Consider the following 21,235-nt stretch of genomic DNA (forward strand, 5'->3'; position numbering starts at 1 on the left):
ATAGATTAGGAATAACTGTAGGAGAGGATAGAGAAAAAAAAAAGAGGAAGACAAAGGAATGAATACTCATCGACACAACAAAGGTCAAAGAGAACAGATCCATCCTATGGTCATCAACTCAACCCCAAATAAGTCTTTGCTGTTTGACTATTGAGTGAGTGCTACACTATGCGTACAGGTTACCTCACTCCAGGGTTCATAACAAGTTTCATGCCAGCACGGTAACTTCTTTCATGGCCACCACCACTTCGTTGGTTGGGAAAGCACTAAACACCAACCTGATTTTGATTGCTTCCGAGCCATCATGCCGTTTTGAAGTGGGAAAAGTTCATCAGGTACAGAACCAGCACCAGAGAAACTTTCTTTTGATTGATGGATCGATAGTTGTGTTCCTGGAGCAGCAGCACTTGCACTACGAGCCAGAACCGGTGGAGCAGCAGCAGCACTTACACTACGAGCCAGAACGGGTGCTGTAGGGGCGCAAATCCACACCAGAAAACCTGCAATGACAATTTGAAATGCCGAATCATGTCACTGAAGAAGCTTCTTGCGGCTTTTAAGATGGTGGCAACTTTAGAATGACAAATCACAGATTTGACAATCTCTCACTTTGAACTGATTCACACACCAGAAATTGTCCAGGATGATTGATTTTGATTTCAAAAAAAAAAAAAAAAACTGCAGAAGTTCACTTTGTCGGGATCGTTAAGTAGTGAGTGCTGCTTATGCCAAACATTAAGCCTCCCTCCTGCGTCAAGATCATTAATCAGGTAACAGACTTATCAACAGGAACCTCCATTTTGCTGGAGATCATGTGGAGATCCTCTGTTATCAGCATTAGCATGCAACTCTAAATATCCAAGTCCCTGATTGTGTGTTGCCGTCACATTCTGCGTTGGATCTCTCTAAAATTATTACCGAAGACACGACTAAATTGCTCTGATGTTTCCAAAAGGAAAAAAAGACTAAGAAACTTGTCCGCCTTCAAAGTATGCTGTCTCAGCTTTGATGACGCTCTGCACATATGAACCTCTTAGACAAATTGCAAATGTATATATTGTAAATTGTAAACGAATCGGAAAGCACATACCTTGAGAATCAAAACCGCAGCATCCTTGTGTATAACTTCATTGTACTCACCACATGAAAGCACCTGCAGCAATATAGTCTTCGTAAATACATTAAATTTTTTGCAAGGGAAAAAAAGGACTGCAACACAAAAAATCAGTGCTCACTTGAATACAGTTCGGACAACCAGAAGTAGACGTGCAACCGCATGTTGAAATTAGTTCCAATGCACCAGTGAGGAGTTCTCTAAACAGTAACTGGACCTGATATATTACACAAAGTCGCAAATTATGTGTATGCACCATAATATGAGATGAGACACATCTGCAAGCCTCATCCAGATACCTATATCATATCTCGAGCTATCTTTTTGTCATTCCTCACATTCCTTTTTAGTGCATTTTTTATTGTATGTTTGTGAGCTTTTTCCATGAAAACTGAAGGACATTAAGTTGCATGGGGCATCTCTATGTCCTTGTGATTGGAATGATAATTCCCAGGCATTTATATTATTGACACTCGAGCAAAATTTGCATGAAAGTTGACCAGGCAATCAAAAGTTAGTTACTAGGTCAGATGCATTTACCTGTGCTGCAATACCAATACCACCAGGATGTCGATCATACAACAAAATTCGTTCGGCAAAAGCACGTGTTTCATGGGGATTCACACATTCTGTAGCCAAGTCGGTAGCATTGCACATGATATACCTAGAAGATAAGATTGACAGTCATTTGTGTTGTACTATAAGTAGAGACCTTGTCTAAAAGATGCCTCACAATGAAATATGCATGAAAAGAAATTCGCTGAGTGAAAGTTCCTAAATCATTGCAATGACCAAAAACATTAGAAGAAAGATTTCTATGTGACAAAAGTAACAAAAGAAAATATAAAGCTCGTGGGATGTCATTAGTGTGAAAATTTACAAGGGCACGACATTCAGAAGTGCATGGGAGGCTGCATGCAAGCCTGAACGAAAAGGGAGATTCTCTGCCTCCAAAATAGTCTTTATTGACCGAGGAACACGTATCCAAGCTGCCTGGTATTCATTCCACATAAAAGAATCACCAGAATAGTCAAAAGAAAGGTGAAAATGGTTGTAAGAGTAAAATAAGAATTAAAACACACATTAGCAAACCTGTGATTCATAGGAAAATGTAGGTAGATTAAGATCAACTGTATCAAGTATCTGGTTACTAGTTCTCGATATCCGATAAAAACCAAACCATTTGGTAGTAACTTTGCAAGCATTTGTTCGGGCAGTTGTCTTTACATAACCAGATTCCTTCACCAGCGGATAGGCCTGTGGAAGAAGTACATCAGAATTAGCTTGAAGTCATGATATGCTCAAAAGTGAAGCAGAGATACTGCATCTCACATTACTCAAAACATGCCTATGTTTTAATAACGTGTTCAAGTAGATAGATGTATGGACAAGTTTCAACCCAATTCTTGTGAGTTGCAATCCATGGAAAAATGAACAACATAAAAAGGGAGAAGAATATTCAAATATAAACCGAATGAAGCCAAAAAGATCCAAGGAGTTGTCATTAAAACAAACATCCACACGAGACTACTCTTGAGACCTAGGCAGTAGGCAACTCAAAAAAATTTTTGGTTAGTCAAACTGTTAGAGCAGCTTTATTATATCTAATATGTAAAAAGGCTATCAATAACATTTTTCATAAAACTGTAGCATAACTAAAAGGAAATCTAAAGTACTTGGCAGTTAATTCCAATCTTAATAACAATCAAGTAAAAGAAGGAAAAAGTTCTTTACAAATATTATACAATTATCTTGTCAACTGAAGTTAGCACATCAAACCATCTTGGAAGTTCTTGAATTGCATGTCACTTATCTGGTCAGATAAGTATTGTACAATTATAGCAAACACTATCAATAGAATGCACTTCTAATGATCAGTAACATACAAGGTCACCTCCAGAAACATGGATGTCTGTGTAATCTCGAGTTTTGGTATAATAATTTAAATCAGCTTTCTGACAGAAGCCAACTTTTGCTGATAAATCTAAATCTTTCACCAAATATGTATTGCCTTGATTCATGTAGACAGCACCCTCATATACCTAGATAAAAAGATGATTTGACAAGAAATGGTTACTGACTTTCTGCTACAAAAGAATACAAGTATCACACATACTATGCATCACAATATCACATAATAAAAACAAAAAGATGGAAGAGAGAGACATAGACATGGCATTTCTTCACCTTACTATCAAACATAGAACAGCTATCCAGGACACCATAAGCAGCCAAGATTTATCCAATAGCTATCTGGTTCATTGACTAGAATTTAGTTCATGCATACACTCTCCTCATAATATGACAACATAGTTTACAAGAACATATTGACAAATTAGCTGAGTGGTTACCAGAATTTCTACACCCTATAAAGAATAAGACTACAAAGATCTGTTCCAGACTACTACAGTTAGAAAAGAGATGATAAAAAAATATATATTTTAGAGTCAACAGTTCCAAAACCTACTAGCTAGACAGATATTTTCATCAACAATAGGACTTGAAAATGTTTAACAAGTTGGGACATAGTTATATTTCAGAAAGGAGCAAAAAGAACATCAGCCAACTGGAGCCTATGTATAAAGATTTGCAGAAACACATTTCACCATAAAAAGAATTCCATAAATTAAGAACCAAGAAATTCCAGTGTTTTGATTCCATGCTGTGTCCATTCGAGACACATGAAGGTCATGTGTGCACATGTGGGCACAGTCAGCATGGAACTCCATCCTATGCATATAACTGTATCTTGTGTCAATCGGCAAAAGTTAGAAACCCCTGAAGTTATGAGGCCTCCTCCAGGATAAGCAAAACGAGAGCACAACTATCCCTTAGTACATGTTTACCACAGAGTAACATAAAAAGTTTTTAGTCCTTAAAGAAGAATTGATGAGGCATGATCAAAACATTAAACAAGAAGAATAGCATGCGAGGTTTCAGAAAGCAATATATTGACAAGAAATAGGATGCACTGCCAACAAATTATCCGTCAAGTTTATTAAGCAGCAACCAGAAACTACCTGGAAGAAGGCTGTGCTTTCTTCAATTTCCTCGAGCACTTCATTACTTATTTTCTCCACCACTTTGTATTTGTTAGTTTCAACTGCCCGTATACTAACTGCAAGCGAAGGACTTTTCTGGAGAGAGAAGCAATAAATGTACAAGGCTATAATGGTAATCACAAGTAGTGGATGATATTCTCCTGTAGAAAACTTACTCCAGGTCCGATATAATTCCATAACTTTGGAGAAACACACGGATCAGTACCTAAATACCCCTTGTTCTTTAGAGCAACAATTGCACAACCAAGACCAGAACCAAAGTAATTTTCATCATATTGCAGACACAATGGTAGTTCAGAAGCAGCACAGGCAATATGTTGTTCTAGCACCTAAAAATGCATGGCAGGAAAAATGACATAGATACATGGCCATATAGATTCAGAACTTATTTCTCTAAGAAAAAAGCAGTCAAGCTAAAAACCTTCTGGTTATTTGCATCAACTTGGCAGTGCTCGATTGGGCTCCCAAAGAGCTTCTGAGGGAACTTCATGAAATACTGATCCAAAGGCCCCTCAAATGCAACATAAACTGCCAGTGATGGCCTCGCTCTTCTGCCAGATCTCCCAGCTTGCTGCCACAAGCTACAGAGGGGGAATAACATATCACTCGTAATAAAAACCATATGCAACCAAGAATTGACAAATTATGTATGAGAAAATGTTAATATCTCTACCTAGCAACGCTACCAGGAAAGCCAAGATGTAAAGTTGCATCAATATGCCCTATATCGATCCCAAGCTCAAGTGCATTGGTTGCTGCAACACCCAGGATTTTCCCCTCAAAAAGATCAGTCTCTATTCTTCTCCTTTCCTGCTCTAACATTAATTCAACCACCCAATGAAACATGGTAAAGTTTAATTTAAGAGATGCAATTGCAGAGATGACATCTTGGAAGACAGGTACAGAGCATCAGTTGTAATTTGATTGACACTATGCAGTAAGGAAGATAAGCCTAAATTTCCAAACTGTTCAGAGTCAGTCAGCCTTTTCCGTGAAATTTAGCCAGGGAAATTCCTCAAGTAATCAAAGGGCCATCTGCTGTGTGGAGTTATTCATTGAAATCTTCAATTCTCACAGTACCTCTAATCAAGGATCGCAATTTCATACCAGACCTCTGGTAGGACCGGTACATTTTGTCAGTACTGGTGTATGGTACACTGGTACATACTGATGAGGAAAAAGAAGAACAACAAAGGAAGGAAAAAGAAGAGGCAATGGAGAAAGAGGAAGAGGAAGGAAGAAGAGAAGCAGGTGCAGAAAGAAACCGAAGGAGCAAGAGGAAGGAAGCGGAGATGGTGGAAGAAGAGTAGGAAGGAGGAAGTGGAAGAAAGAAGAGGAGAGAAGGAAGAAGCATACACGATCAACAGAGTGCAGTGGGCGACAAGGAGGTAGATGGTAGCTGACTCCACACGTCGAGGCTCACGCTTGTGATGAGGGTTGGACCGTGAGGAGGCACACGGTTTTTATTTTATATGGCCAGACCGGACCGTTGAAATGGGTTGGATCCACGTAATGGTTCATGCCAAGATCGATAAATACTGATCGGTACCGACCAATCCGGATGAAAATGAATTCCTTGCCTCTAATTTCAGTCACTACATTTTATTTTATCTAACATATTTCCCTCCAATGTTGCTACAACTCATTATAACAAATGCAATCATTTCTTCATGATAAGATCATATTTAGACCCATTTTGGTTGGAAAATTAGTGAATAAAGGCATAATAAAAGAACCAAAGGTGACCCCTCTCTTAGAGGCTCCTTATGGGTCCACCCCAAAGGGGGTTGCTCAACATGGCATCTTACCAATGCATCGATCTGAAAACAAGAAGCATGTCCTAAAAGAGAACATCATGTATGTGATGTTAAACATAACTTTACTTAGAAGTTTGAACATCAAAATAATTGATATTAGACATTCAAAAACATTAAAACATCAAAATGCAATTAGTTTTGATGTTTCTGAACCATTATTAACACATACATTTCTTCTAATTGATTTTTCTCATCCAAAAACATGCTATTTCAAGAAACATATATTTTATTTGTCTGCATTTTGTATGCTTAATTTGCATACATATAAAGAAGATAGAGTACAGACAACAAAAGCAGGAGTAATGTTTTCAAGTAAGCCTGGAAACTTCTCAGAAAAGGATTTCTGCATAGTATCATGATTGAGCCACAGTTAAATCTGCAACAAATTGCTTGCAGACTTTCTGAAGCACCATTGAATGTCATGGAGCCTTATAACTTGCAGACATGAGACAGCAAAATTACATCCTAACAGCTTTGGTTAGGTAAACATAAATGAATCAAGCCTATAAGATTCATTTAGAGTCGGCATATATACCATAAGAAGTGACATATATTAGAGTCCACTTTGAAAGATTATACATACATAAAAAAAATTGAAGAATTCAAGTTTGGTGTGGTAAACATGAATTTTCAACTAATTAAAGGTGACCCATTAACTTTAGCAAAAAGAGAGGAAGGCACTAACTATTAAGTTAATCATAAATAGACTCCCAACACATGTGCAGTAATAAAATGACTTTGATAAAAAACCTGAGGAGAGTAGCCAGCACGATAGACATATATTGAATTAGCCAGATCCTTTGCAGTTGCCTGAAGTATTTCACGCCTATGTAAGTGACAAAAGTTAGCACATCTGATGTGAAATCAAGACAAAAAAGGGGCAAAACATCATATGCCATTATGAATTTATTAAAGTGAATTATTTAAAATACATGTAATGGGTGACTTACGTGTAAGAGAGAACTAATTCACTCAGTTTCCGAGTCTTACAAAAAGCAATGCAGCGGAGCCCATGTTGAACCATTTCCGCAAGGAGATAAGATACCTCAAGAATGGGACTAAATAATTCACCATTAGAACAAGCCTTTACTATAATAAAATGCACCTACATGTTTCTGTAAAATGATAACTGGATGCTGGTTCACTAAGTTATAGAATTATATTGCATCAGCACAGTGGCATACAGATGGTATCTACCACCTCTAGAAAATGTAAGAGACATCTTTAGTTTATGATTACTTTCTTATCAAATGATAACTGTTCTCAGTGTAACTTAGACAGCACCCGCTGGTATAATGAGATAGTGAATAGAGTCTTCCTCATCAGCTGTATCATTATGTCAACCCACAAAGGCAATGCTGAACATCCATATAAGGTAAATATTTAGGTAAAGGCTGTGACTTCACCTAAAATCTAGAACGAGTTGGAACATGGAGATCCTGACATGTTCCAGATCATTAATTGTTCAGATAAAGCTTGGATATATAAGATGGTATGTGCAACATGTGTCCACAACAAAGTAATTTTGTGAGACAAGGAACCTTGACTTAAAGCTTTAAAATCCAATTCAAATTACAAGGCCTACCAGTAAATAAAGATAGGATAATTAACAGGTGGCCCTAGTTTTTATCAAAAAATCATTATACGCCTAGGTTTGATGGTGGAACTTTATCAAAAAAATCATTATTCCCATTCCCTACCGTGCTAAACAATTTAATAGCACCCTTGGCTGATGGTGGAACTTTAATTCCACCCACAGTTTTACAAACATATCATTTGGGTATAATATATCACAAATAGTGCAGCTGTATAATCATTTCTGGATATCAAAAAGAACAATATGATTGTAAATATTCATGTACAGAGACACATGCTCTTGCTGTAGAATTTAATTTTGGGCTGATATAATTGGAGTTAAAAGGAAACTCTAATGTTGGGAGAATGTCAAAGGATGGTGGATACTAGTTGCACCTAAACAAGTCCCCAATAAAGACCAACAAAGACATTCTACTTATTGTACATAAAAAACTTCCCTTTCTTAAACTTGGTCATAATAAGATATGGTTATTCACATATGATCCTTTCTTCTTAGCATATTTACTAAATAGTCCTTGCCTTAAAGTTATTTGTATTCTCACATTATTTCTGTTTAATATTACATTTTAATTCTTGCAATTTACTTCCATTAGTTATTTAGTAATGAAGGACAATTTGGTCTTATAAAAATCAATTTAGTTTTATGCTTAGAAGATCAACCATAAAAACTATTTTATTAAGCCAATTAATGAGAAAATATAGAGATAAAAAGAAATATTTGCATATGATTTTTATTGACTTAGAGAAAACCTATGTTTGAGTTCCTAAAAATTTATAAAGGTGGATTTAGAAAAAAAAGATATATCCACTAATTATATTCATGTTCATAACTATTAAGGATATGTATGATAATATAATTACTAGTGTTAGAATTATAGTGTATCTAGTGAGTTTCCTATTAGCATAAGATTACCTTAAGGATTTGCATTAATCTTTTCACGTTGATAATGGATAAACTTACTAGTCATACATACAATTATTTTGATAACTCTTTTGCTTTTAGAGTTTGCATGATTGTATACTGGGCCAGAATCAACTCAATTTACTCTTCCCAAGAAATATGTAAGATTAATCAACCAAGACGAGTACAAATCTGTGTGTTCCATATGCTCATCGTCTTGTTGATGTCTGCATGATGAACATAATACATTTTCTCATTTTGCTTTCTTCTAGACTTCCAGAGCCAGGGAATTTTGTAGAACTGCTCAATGTTTGCAGGAACTTTTACTTCAATTACTATGGTGAATCTTTTCAATTACTTAATATTATTTAGTGTTTCAGATTGATATCTCTCCTATCTATACTTCCCTTGCCTAGGAATTGGTTATCAGCTTTACACACACAAAACCATGATAAACCAAAAGACTGCAAAAGAGAAAAAATTTCTACCTTGAACGTCTCGATTCTATAGAAGACTGAACAGGTTGCTTATTGTTCCCCCTGCTTGATGCCTTTTCTCTCTTAACAGGTTTTTTAATGGTACTTCTGCTTGATGTCTTTTGCCCCTACCATTCACAAGAATGAAAAATGCAATAATTTGTTCGTCTCAATCACTGCAGTTCTTAAATGATAAGAGCATCGTAACTCGGGAAGCAAAGCAACATATTATGTTCTAATTGTTTGTCTTGGAAGAAAACCTAAAAAATGTGTGACCATGCTCACCAAATTCAACGGAGGATTCCATAAAATAAAATACTTTGGACCACAAGGACTTCCATCATTTTGAATCAGCTCTAGTGTCTGCAAGTTGCTAAGCACCTGATATATAACATAATTTTTCTCATGAAGAATCATTGTCATGATCACACTCTTAATGGTAATGACTGCCAATAGAAATGGTACATGAAGTCATCTTGCAAAAAGAATTTGTGCGGATTATTAGATCAATATGTATAAGTAGCAACATTAAATTTTGTTGTTAATGATCAAAAAGGGCTATTTCAATTCCTTCCAACTAGCAACGAGATCCAGTGATCAAATTTAAGTAAATATTTACCATTTCAAGAGCAAATGTACCAAGTTAGGTGCTCCTCTCTGCCTAAGAGAATAATGACCAATGCATTTGAAAATAGGCACGTTTAAGTTTGGGTAAAAGATTTCACCAGTCTAACAATTCAACATAATTTGAAGGATGGAACCAAGTCAACGTTACTAAGAGAGTTGTATTGATTCTTAATATACAGGAAACAAGTTAGTGGCTTAAGTTACCAATAATGATATACCACCCTGTAGCTGCCCAACCAAAAATGATTCTTTCTGATATAATTTGGAACTTAGGCATCAATCATGGAACAACCTTTTTATTTGAGCCCCATGTATTTTAAGTGGCATAACACACATTATGAAATACAAAGTCTTATTAGCGTTTACAGTTCAAACAAGTCTTAATCAAGAAAAGATTTAGCCAAGAACTTGAAAAAGATATCTCCAAGGGACTTAGCAGCATTACTATCACAGCAAAAAGTAAAGATTCATGCATGGATAAACACAAAGATCAAACAGAAAACAATCCAAATAGAGTTACCGGCATCATTACTGCATTATTTTATGCATACAAGTGAAATTTTAAATCAAAATTTTTTACTCAATCAATTGGCAGTGATGGTCCTCTATGATCGAATTTGCTCAAGTCCGGAAACTCATTCATTATTTGATCTTAAGAACAGAACTAATGACCTCCTATTCTTTATTTTTGTCTGTCAAATGAAGAACCATACGTAGGGTATTAGTACTACTAATCTCTTGAATTTTTTTGCTGAACATAACATCATCAATCTGGGTACAAAATGTTTGTCCCTAAGCAAGATGCAGCAAGAACCACAGCCTATTATTACTCTGGATCATTGGAATGGCAAATTATTATTATTTTTTTCCAAAAATAATACTATATTAGCTTAAATGGAGCGAATACAACCAGTGATATAAAAATCAGCACTCAAAATGCAGCAAAAGGATCTGGCCATGACCTCTCCACAAAAAAGAGTTTTTAGTTGACCGCACCCAAGTGGCCAACCAATCTACACACTTGTTTCCTTCCCCGAATACATGAACGACTTTAAAATTATGGAAGGACTCCAAAATATGTCACACATCACTGACAACATTAATTAGGTTCCTAGGTGGTTGGGATCCCTTGTTGAGGGTTTTGATGATGATAGCCGAGTCCGACTGCCTTTGCGTCAGTGGAGTGAACTTCATCTTTGTTGATTCACTAGTCCACTGTTTGTGCAGTGCTTTCTCCAATATGTGACATATTTCTAGAACAACAATGCTAACCAAGCACTCAAAGTCACAAACATGAATTATGATGATAATGATGACTAGCACACGAACAATTAACAGACCAAGTCCCATTTTTGTGGAGCTAGCAACACAGATCTTTTCCATCATTATGCTCTAGTGAGGTGCATCTTCCAGCACTTTGATCATGTATTCTTTCCCTTCCCTCTGATGGAAAGCAGCTTTTTTGTTGCGTACTTCAAAAGTTCTCCATTCATATGTGCCTACTCACACAATATTAAACAAGTTCTCCAATCATAATTTAGAAAGTTCCCTTTAAAATAGTGGTGATTCACCACCAGCTCTTTAACTAGCCAATTAAGAATATACGCATCTGGTATCTGCTCTCACATATAGATGTCATTCTCTTTGTTTCCATAACTTCAAAATAATTAAAATATTTGAATTATTTATCCCTCAATTTGTTTACAAATTATTTGAGAAAAAAACAGTTAAATATATGAAAATAGACTCACCAATGCTAAGGATGTAATACAATCATGCCAAAAATGTAAAAGCAAGTAATTCAATCATAGGTATGTTGGCATGTACTGCAGTAGCGTATGCTGGTTTTTGGTGTGTGTGGGTTTTGTTTGGGAAGGGCGTTCAAGAAGGAAGAAGCAACAAAGAGAAGAGAAGGCAGAGGAGGAACAAGAAGAGAAAAAGATGTTCTAGGTAATGGTGGGGAATGGGCAGTATTGGGCAAAATTTGGTGCAGCGAACTGTCACGGACATAGCTGGTTTTGCCTAAGTCGTGCGGCACCCTTGCGTGTCCATCCGCAAAGGTTAACCTCCTCGAAACCTCCCATGGTCCCTTAGGACCTATAAAAGAGAAAACGGGTTAGAGAAAACGCCTCACTCGAGATCCACAAGCAAACATTTCAGAAAACACTTCCTAGCCAATGCAAATTACACAGATTTTACAAGCTCTAAACGGTTGCACAACAAAGGATCAAAATGGTCTACTACAAATCGATTATCTCTCACAAGTATTCACATGACACAACCTTTATTTACAAGACTAAAACAGCCACCAAACCCAACTAAAATAGGGTTGTTAAGCCTTCGACCACCCTCTACATGCTGTGCAGAGCATGAACATACCAAAAGACACGGACATACATAAGCATTACAACAAACATCCTGTTTAGAAGTTTGTCCGTGACATTCTCCCCCGCTCGTTCCTACGACGTCCTCGTCGAAGCCTTTGCCGACACTGCAACTCCTTGCCTTTGCTGAGTCTTCAATCTTCTGCTTCAGCTGCAATGCGTCTATTGACTCCCAACTGCTCTCCGTTGCTGTTGTTGAGTAGTTGAACTTTTGATCCGCTGTGCTGCTTCAACTCGCCAATGACTCTGACTCTAGTGTAGGGTTGGCTGAGTTGTGTTGATTCCTATTGGTTTCTGCGGATCCTTCAGATGAAGGAAAAGACCATCCTTGTTATGCGTCAGTCTCTCAAATGCCTCATGCTGCTTGAACTGAGTGGATGCTTGTTGAAGCTTTAATAAGCATCGTCTCGCAAACTCTTTAAAGTTTTTAGATCATTCCTCCACAAAATTTGCCCATCGACTCTCCTTTCACTTAGTTGTCACTTCCAAGTAGGTTCGTATCACTTCCGCTTTCGATTAACATTCTCTTGAGAAATGAAGCAGATAATCTATTCTCAGTAGCACTAATCACCATTGGTGAGGATTTGACAACTATTGCCTTCTATTTGGTTTCTTCGAAGGGTCTTTGGACATTTGTAGAGCCCCTCTGCTAGATAGATAAAAGAATTGGGGTACTCGATTTTGCTCATTCTCTTAAGGGTTGAGAAGGCAAAGGTTACTTGACTTCGCCCGCCTCCCCAAGGGTTGTACTCCATGCATCGAGCTGGTTACTGGCCTTCGCCTGCTCTTTGCTCACACTTGAAGTGTTTGCACTCCTTGCATCGAGTTAGTTACTGTGATTCACCTTCTCAATGCCATTGAACTTCTGGAATGCAGAAAGTTTTCACCCTAACTTGGAGCAAAACTCTTGTAGTTTTGGTTGCCTCTAGGATTGTACCGTCTTCTCCATCAACCCAGCCACCTACTCCACTGAATAGCAAAGGTATAGCACCACGTACTGCCTGCTTCGTTCCTTGGTCGTGCACTCTTGCACGACCTAAAGTCCTTCACTTTCGACTATGTTGATGAGAAGCTCGTTGACACCGGTCTTACGAAGTTCCTTGGCCTCTGCCCTTCAGCATTATCTTGGTACTTGGAGTTTGTCTTACATGCTCCACCTCCTCAGCCCCTTTCACGACCAAGCGCTCTCCCTCCATGAGAGCAAGCGATCGATGACTTCACGGAAGTCCCGCCTCTACGGTACCATGACACTGCTATGCCCATGACCCTACTATCCGTCATCTCGCATCTGCATCTCTTTTCTTCACGATCGATAGATCTGCCTCTATAGCACTCCTTTGAGTCCACCTCCATTCTAACCGATGCTTGGTTTTGGATAGCTAAGTCCCTCTGGACTCGTCGTCGCTTCCTCGCCCCTTTCGACCCTCTACTTTAACACCTCTGTGTTCTCCAAGCAGTTCCCCCATGGTCGATGGAAAAACATACTGCAACTCTCATACATGGCCTCTACCATCATGTTGTAGGGTTTGCACCGACTTTGTTCTCCTTAACTTCCTTAGTAGCAACGTTCGCTTACTCGGCCTTGTCATTTGACTTACCGGGCTCCCTTAAGCAAATATAGGCTCTGGAGCGGTCCGACTCTCTAGTTGCTTCGATCATACCTCTGCATGATCAAGTCCCTCTCATAGGACTCACTGGTACTTGTATTCGAACTTTTCCCTCGGTGGTACACAGCCCCTATATGCTGATGACTAAGGCTTTGATCATAACTTTGCATGATCATACCTCTGCATGATCAAGTCCCTCCCATAGAACTCACTGATGCTTGCATTCGAACTTTTCCCTCGATGGTATACAATCCCTATATGCTGATGACCAAGGCTTTCATCCGATGCAAAATTCGATGTACGCATAGAAGACTTGCCTCTACGATACCATGACCTTCACTCCAATACCTCTCGATCATACATCCGTATGATATAGCCTCTCACGGGACTATTTTCATGTGTATCGCACTGCCACGAACTGTTCCACCACGATCCGCTGCACCATGTCGACTCCTGGTGATATCTCCATTGCATTCTGATCCTTGTGGGATGAACTCGGATTGTGATCCCTCCATGTGTGGCCTCAGCCAACACATCGCAGGGCCTCTTCTATCTTCGATTTTGTTCGCTTCTTTGGCAATCGACCTTCGTTCACCCGCTCTCGGGTCACACTCAGACGAAACACAACTCTAAGACAGTCTATCGCCTAGTAGCTCCCGAAGTCCACCGACTTCGCTGAAATTGGTGTACCATTGTTTGGATCTTGGGCCTTTGCCCCTACCAGCACAATCTCCGTTGTACACGACTTCCTTCATAGCAACTTGAATGGTAGCACTATAGCATATTCTTCAAGAGTACCCACCTTCGTGTCCACTTGCCCCGTGTCATGGCCTTCTGAACCCAACTTTGCCTCCGCAAGTTGAGTCGCCTTAGTTCCTCCATCAAATGCTTCTCCGAGATAAGGTGCATGTGCCCAGAAGCTCCATTCGTCTTTGGCACCATGCAAGATGAGTTCGCTCCATCAGAATGAAAGACCCATGAAACGACATGATCCCGCTCTTGCCTCTGCAAGAGTTCATGTCCTTAACCTCTGTCCAAGGAAAGCTATGTGCCTCCGCTCCATGTTCTATCTCCTATGTTGGCTCTCTTCATGCGGCTTGGGTACTTCGCCAAGTTACACCCAAGTTGCTCCGCTCCTCGATTTACATTAAGTTGATGATGGTCCTCATGTCCACCATTCTACGGGTCAACCCTTCATTGAGTCCGATCTCCATATCGACTCCAAGTGTGCCTTCATTTGTATTGTCTTGGGTCACTCCCCCACTTGATCTCGCAATGCATCTACCAATGCATTCTCTCAAGCGAGATCATGCGAAGACTCCTCGTTGCTCGCTTGGTCTATTGAGCTTCGTGAAGTTGTTGTTTTTTAGGTATTCCTCCTCAACATGTGCAGTCCGTTGCACATGATTCACCCTTTAGAGAGTCGGGACTTATCCATCCTAGATATCTATCTAGTTGGAGCAACATCTCTCTTCGTTTCCTTCCCTTTGAAAGTTTCGGAGACCACCATCCCCTTGGACTACTCCGACTTGCTGAACAAACTGTGCATTGTTCTGCCTCCTACAAACGCACTTGCTAGATTGCGACTCCACATCAATACAGCCCCCGCTGCACCACTCAAGGCCTAGCAACATGTTAAACTTGCTGCACACTTCAGCCTCCTACGGACGTATCCTTCTCACGCCGAAGAGAAAGTTTCAATGCTCCATGGCGCCGAGTTTCGGTCACCTTGGGATGGCCACGAACAACCCATCGTCCGTATACAAGCCCTTGCATGAGTACCGAATTCTTCGAGTTAGCAATTCCTCTTACCTCTGTGAGCTTTGCACAACTCTTTCGGTCGCTGGGCAACCCATTCCACCTTGCATGATCTCATTCTTTACCAAGCGCCTCGCTTGCCTTGAGCACCATCAAGTATGGTTGTCAACGTCGATTCGTAGCTCGAACTCAACCATCCCAACCTTTGTACGCTACGCATTCTTCCAAGCTTGCTTGTCCTCATGGTGTCTCTTACACGAAGGGTTGGTCATTCCACTAAATGTCAATCTCAGATGCCCGCTCCTCCGAGCGACTCCTTTTCCCTACATCTTCATGCTCGTTTTCCCCCAAACGGTCACACGTGCTCGCTGCCCTCAACGTAGCCCCGCTAGGTCCCTCACGTTTGCATGTCAAGTGTTTCTATGAGTGCTTGTCCAGCTCTGATACCATCTGTCACAGGCTTAGCTGGTTTTGCCTAAGTCGTGCGGCAACCTTACGTGTTTGTCCGTAAAGGTCAACCACCGCGAAACCTCCCATGGTCCCTCAGGACCTACAAAAGAAAAAACGGGTTAGAGAAAACGCCTCACTCGGGATCCACAAGCAAATATTTCAGAAAACACTTCATAGTCAATACAAATTACAAACAAACTTTATAAGCTCTGAACGGTTGCACAACAAAAGGGCAAAATGATCCACTATAGACCGAGTATCTCTCACAAGTGTTCACATGACACAACCTTTATTTACATGCCTAAAACGGCCACCAAACCCAACTAAAATGGGGTTGTTAAGCCTTCGACCGTCCCTCTACATGTTGTACAAAGCATGAACATACCGAAAGACACAGTCATACATAAGCATTGCATCAAACATCCCGTTTAGAAGTTTGTCCGTGACAGAACAATTGCCAAGGATTTGTTAACCGTAAGAAGAGGTTTCTGCCCTAAACAAGTTAAAAGAAAGGGGCCGGAACAATCAGTATAAATTGGTTCAGGAAATTGAGTTCCATGGTCACAAGGCTGCACATAAGAGAATTGGCTTTAATTACAAAGAATCATATATAAGTATTAGTTATTAACAACTTATTCTTTAGTGCCAAGTTGTTTTGACACGGAAAACAGATTGCAATCATAAATCACACATAACCTCCAAAATACTTTATCAGATGTATAGAGTGAGGACTAACGACTTATTCTATGTTAACTTGCATCATGATTCCTGAAGTTGCAAAGATATAAAATATGGAGTAGCTAAGGCAAAGACATTAATATGTGTTGAATTAACCTACCATGGCATGTTCACGTGGATTTGCCGATGTTGCAGTACAAAATATGAAGGATGGATCACTGCCATACACTGCACAAGTTAGAAAAGCAACTCTTAAGATCATTTATAAGAAAAAAGCAATTAAATATAGCCAAACCTAGAACTGTCCTACAAATTTCAATGCTATGTACCATGAGAACAAATCCTGCACAATCTCCTTAGTATAAGAGCAGTGTGACAACCAAATGCACCTTTGTATGCATGAGTTTCATCAATCACAATATACCTAATTAAGAAAACAGAAGTAAGAAAGTCCCATAATGAAATAACACGAAAGGTTTTCTTTAACAACAAAAACAATTCTGAAGTGAAAAGCTATAGTATCGTAAAGAAAGACCATATGTGAACATGATATCCATGTATATGCAGGAAACTATAATAGCTCACGGAAACAGTAAAAAACCACAACCAACTACCTGAGGTTTGATAAAATCCGCTGAAATTGCCTATGAAATGGCAAGATAGACATGTGCAACATATCCGGATTGGTAATCAACTGCAAATAATATGATGAAGCAACTTACAAAAGTACAAAATAATTGACAAATACTTCAAGAAGCACCTATGTCCACATACCAATCTAGCACCATCTCTTATCAATTTACGGTTTTCTTTAGATGTATCTCCATCATAAACACCAATTTCTAGGCCAATATCCAAGCCACTTATCATTTTTAGTAAAGTTCTCAGTTGATCTTGAGCTAAAGCCTAAAAAAAATTACCATAACCCTCTCAGAAGAGTTAAGATAGCCACAATTGAAAGGTGAATTGTAATGGAACAACAAATAAGTTGTGTTATTTTTAAGAAAGTACAAAATTGATAGGCAAGAAGGGACAACCTTTGTGGGAAATATGTAGAGAGCACATGATGATGTGTTCTTAGACAGTGCTTCAAGAACTGGAATATTATAGCACAGAGATTTTCCACTGGAAGTTGATGTTGCCACAACAACATGCTTCCCAGATAGAGAGGCACGTATAGCTTCAGCCTGATTAATTTCATACGAGGTCAAAAGCAACTAAAACATATGGGCTTCATTAATTAATATCAGAACAACCCTAACTCAATACCTGGTGGCTGTATAACCTTGTTATTCCAAGCCCTTTAAGTATCAACTTTAGTGCTTCTGTTAGATCAGTTGGGAGCTCGACATATGCAGCTTCTTTGGCATCTATTTGTTCCACATGTACTATCTGTTGAAGCTAAGGTTTCAATATCAAGATATCTAGAGTGCTATTTTATATAACTTCCAGATCCCAAAGTAAAAGTGTGTTGGAGCGAACCTGTCCTTGTTTTCCAATGCCTTCCCTGAGATGTTCAACCATTTCAGCAGGTTCCATAATATGTGTGCTCTGTTGATTAGAGCACAATAATCATTTCCATCAAACATAATATAGAGCTACAAATTACATGAAAAGAGAGCCACTTAATCAGAAATTTCTCAATTAAAAATATAATGATTGCAATTTCATATAGAAAAAATAGTTAAAAATAATTGCAAATGAAGAGAAACCTACCGAGCATAATGATGTTTTTTTCCTGAATAACAATGTGTCGCTACTTTCTGAAAGAGCAATGATATCCTTCATCAAAATAATATCTTCCAGAGGCAGCAGTAGAGAAATGCTACTTGCCAGTTTTCTATCCTGCAACAGTACTAGAACAATTCACATGCATGTTCCAGACAAACCCAAGTGATGTCTACTAATTTTGAAAGCTAAGCCAACAATTATCTCACATATTAGGAGGTGCAGAAGATCTGGCCGTGAAATATGATTACTGTTCCAATTAAAAAGTTGTGATGATAATAAATGCATTCCTCTTACAAGATTAAGCATCACTTTGGAGTAGGACATGTTCCCACATCTGAATACATCTAAAACTAAGTCAGGGCCACGGATGTGCTACCATAACTATGAAAAAAGATATTTTGTCATCTATGTTGATAAGCCTCAATTTCTGATCCTTGTGAGGATTTGTTATCTGAACTTAATTTCTGCCAAACTGCAAAGGATTGTGAAAAGCAGTTATATATAATAAGCACTATAATTACTAACATAATTAGGTGACCCTAAAGCAGAATATAAGAATCATGTTCTGTTTTACTCTGGTTACAATCTTCCCTTCCCAGTGTATGTAATAAGAAGCCAAATGAAGAATGCACCACAGGATATAATGTCCTTTATATATAATGTCCAGTGGATCAACCTACAATAAATCTAACAAATATTAAACAGACTAAACATACCATGCAGCACTTTATAGCTTTCCATAACTCTGAAATGAAATTATAATTCCTTTGGTCAAATGCACGAATAACTGAGGAAGTAGAAGCTTCTTTGTTAGCTGCAAATCCATGATATGCAATTAACTGCCAGAACCTAGTCAAAATAGAAAGAAGGATAACTCAAATATAACTTTCCTACATGTATTTGTCACTTCATGCTGACCATTTATGGAGTTGCATATGAGAATGGCAGAGTCCAACTTGTTCAGAATTCTTCGTTGCTCGCAAAGAGTTATCACCACCTAGACATGATCATGTAATATTTCAAACAAGCCTACACATCAATGCAATTTGTATATAACACAAGCAAGTCCAAACACATCAACATGAAAAGCATATAACCCACCAAAATATATATTGTATGTTCATCAATTTTATATAACAAGGAATATATCAAATGAAGAATTAGAGATAAAAATTATAACATCTCCAAATTTATTGTCACGTTGAATTTGGGTAAAAACTTGAATTGGTTTATAAAGGTTGATGGATGAAGTCCCATCAATCTGGGCTTTTGCATTTCACATCAGTAATTCAGGCTCAAGAAATTGATGGTTCGGTTATCGCATCGAGCCAGGTCACGACAAAAATATACCAGAAGCCAAGAGCAACATGTCAAAATGAACTTCAAGAATGTGAAGGATTGTGTTAATCAATTTTAATTGTAATTGTTGCTTTTTGCTAATAGCTTATGAATATGGCATCTAATATCAACAAACATGTTCACTTTTACTTTTTATAAATGGCCCATCTAGTTTCTAATTAATAAGCATTTACATAGTGTTTAATTGCTTCAAAGTAATTGTAGCCCGAAATGCCCTTAAAAAATAAATGAAAGCTTATAAACATGACTTCCTATTCATTCGTACATTGTATGAATCAGTATCTTCTATTCCTATGTTATATTTCCATAATAAGAATTCATTCCATTCAATAACTTAAGATTTTCTCATGCATGGTGGTAAAATGCTAATTCGTTTAATGTGGAGAGCATCAAAGATACATATGAATGACACTTTAGGTTTGAAATCATAAATGTAACTATTTTGCAACTATTTTAACCATCACTCCACCTCAAATGAACTTACAAACAAAGCAATTGGTAGTACTACCAGTGGACAAAGTAGCGAAAGATTTTCAACATCTGACACACAAGTGTTTTCCAGTCCAAATGTCCCAGGCTGCTTCAGTGCTTCGTCTATGCATTTCCAAGTCAAGAATTTCTTTTGAATTTGAAAAAGAGCACACAGAATATTTATGAATGTAAAGTTCTTCAGTACTCTCTTCAGCCAGGAAGGGCATACACAATGCTGCGACATACCGGTCGATCTGAAGTACTCTTCAAACAACAAACAACTACCTGAATCAGCATTACATAAACAGCATACCGATTCCACGATGCATCGAATTCTATCACTCATCAGTTGATCAAAGATATTTTTTTCATCAGAACATAACAGGTCTCGAAGAAGTACATGACTGTCATCCAATTTTCGCTTGCATGTTCTTTTCATCGAAGTCTTCCTACACCTTTCACCCACTGACGTCTCCCCTTTCTTACTGGATAGATAATTAGAAGGCCCGCTCCGAGTTATCTCGTCTTTAGTTATGCCTGATAAAGACGACAGATCATTCATAATGTCACGCCAGGCCATGTCCGCGGCAGGTGATGGCACGCTATCGAGAGGACGATTAGGTGGGCTACGCACGGGTGGACCATTTTCCACTGGGATCTGCCCAGATTTCTTGATAAACGGGACAAGAACCATAAACTCACCGTGCTCGACCGGATAGTCGTCCACGCGACTATCTAAGCTCAACTTGGAACCCTTCGAAACAAAAAGAAATCTTTCAAGAATGTACTGAATCAAGAAGAAAAATTAATGGAAACAACAAGAAAGAATCTCGGTGACACTCGAATTGCCGCAGAACACCAACAAGAACATCATTTAGACGGGGGAAGATCGACCCTTACCTTGAAAAAGAGGTGGAAACGGGGGGATTTCTTCGCCGGAAGGAACGACGATTCCTTCAGCATAGCCTTCAAGTCGCCGATGGAACGGTCGGAGGAGATCGAGACAGTGATCGATCGGCCATCGAGGCTTCGGATTTCGATCGCCCTCTCCATCACTCCTACTTCCTAAACCCGTCGATCAATCGTCTCAAACCGTCCCGGCTCGGGCGAACGTCAAAACCCTACAGAGGTTTTGGCGGGGAGAACGAAACGTGGCACGAGGAGACTGACGGGCATTCTATGTGGTACGAATCCTCCTTAACCG

At 38.8% G+C, this 21,235-nt stretch overlaps 1 protein-coding gene across 7 annotated transcripts; it reads right to left on the minus strand.

Annotated features, from left to right (window-relative positions):
* Positions 1-118: 118 nt before the first annotated feature.
* Positions 119-21,154, minus strand: LOC135581904 (uncharacterized). 7 transcript variants are annotated; one of them, XM_065194874.1, is made up of 28 exons: positions 20,932-21,154; positions 20,069-20,785; positions 19,096-19,198; positions 18,918-19,015; positions 18,187-18,315; positions 17,953-18,021; positions 17,740-17,862; positions 17,508-17,657; positions 17,245-17,376; positions 17,085-17,164; positions 16,800-16,894; positions 16,631-16,698; positions 9,252-9,347; positions 8,979-9,094; positions 6,944-7,051; positions 6,744-6,819; positions 4,850-4,986; positions 4,598-4,757; positions 4,332-4,505; positions 4,135-4,251; positions 3,001-3,156; positions 2,207-2,371; positions 1,995-2,107; positions 1,655-1,778; positions 1,236-1,331; positions 1,091-1,153; positions 610-1,016; positions 119-500 (listed from the first exon to the last, which is right to left on the minus strand). In XM_065194874.1, exons 1-27 carry the CDS (start codon positions 21,082-21,084, stop codon positions 966-968), a joined length of 3,669 nt encoding a protein of 1,222 aa, XP_065050946.1. In that variant the 5' UTR covers positions 21,085-21,154; the 3' UTR covers positions 119-500; positions 610-965. The 7 variants fall into 7 exon arrangements, with proteins under 7 accessions (XP_065050946.1, XP_065050944.1, XP_018685895.2 ...); XM_065194872.1 differs by having other exon boundaries at positions 693-1,016; positions 20,045-20,785; XM_018830350.2 differs by having other exon boundaries at positions 20,045-20,785.
* Between the last annotated feature and the right edge of the window lie 81 nt (positions 21,155-21,235).

Source organism: Musa acuminata, chromosome BXJ1-8, assembly GCF_036884655.1.
Source record: "Musa acuminata AAA Group cultivar baxijiao chromosome BXJ1-8, Cavendish_Baxijiao_AAA, whole genome shotgun sequence".
In the NCBI taxonomy this organism is placed as follows: domain Eukaryota; kingdom Viridiplantae; phylum Streptophyta; class Magnoliopsida; order Zingiberales; family Musaceae; genus Musa; species Musa acuminata.

Bases quoted from the DNA above. Each gene is read 5' to 3' on its own strand.
- LOC135581904 (XM_065194872.1), bottom strand. From the start codon at position 21,084: ATGGAGAGGGCGATCGAAATCCGAAGCCTCGATGGCCGATCGATCACT. The intron at 17,658-17,739 runs GTATTGAGTTAG...GAAATTAATCAG, and splicing joins CAAGGTTATACAGCCACCAG to GCTGAAGCTATACGTGCCTC. The intron at 1,017-1,090 runs GTATGTGCTTTC...TCATATGTGCAG, and splicing joins CTGCGGTTTTGATTCTCAAG to AGCGTCATCAAAGCTGAGAC.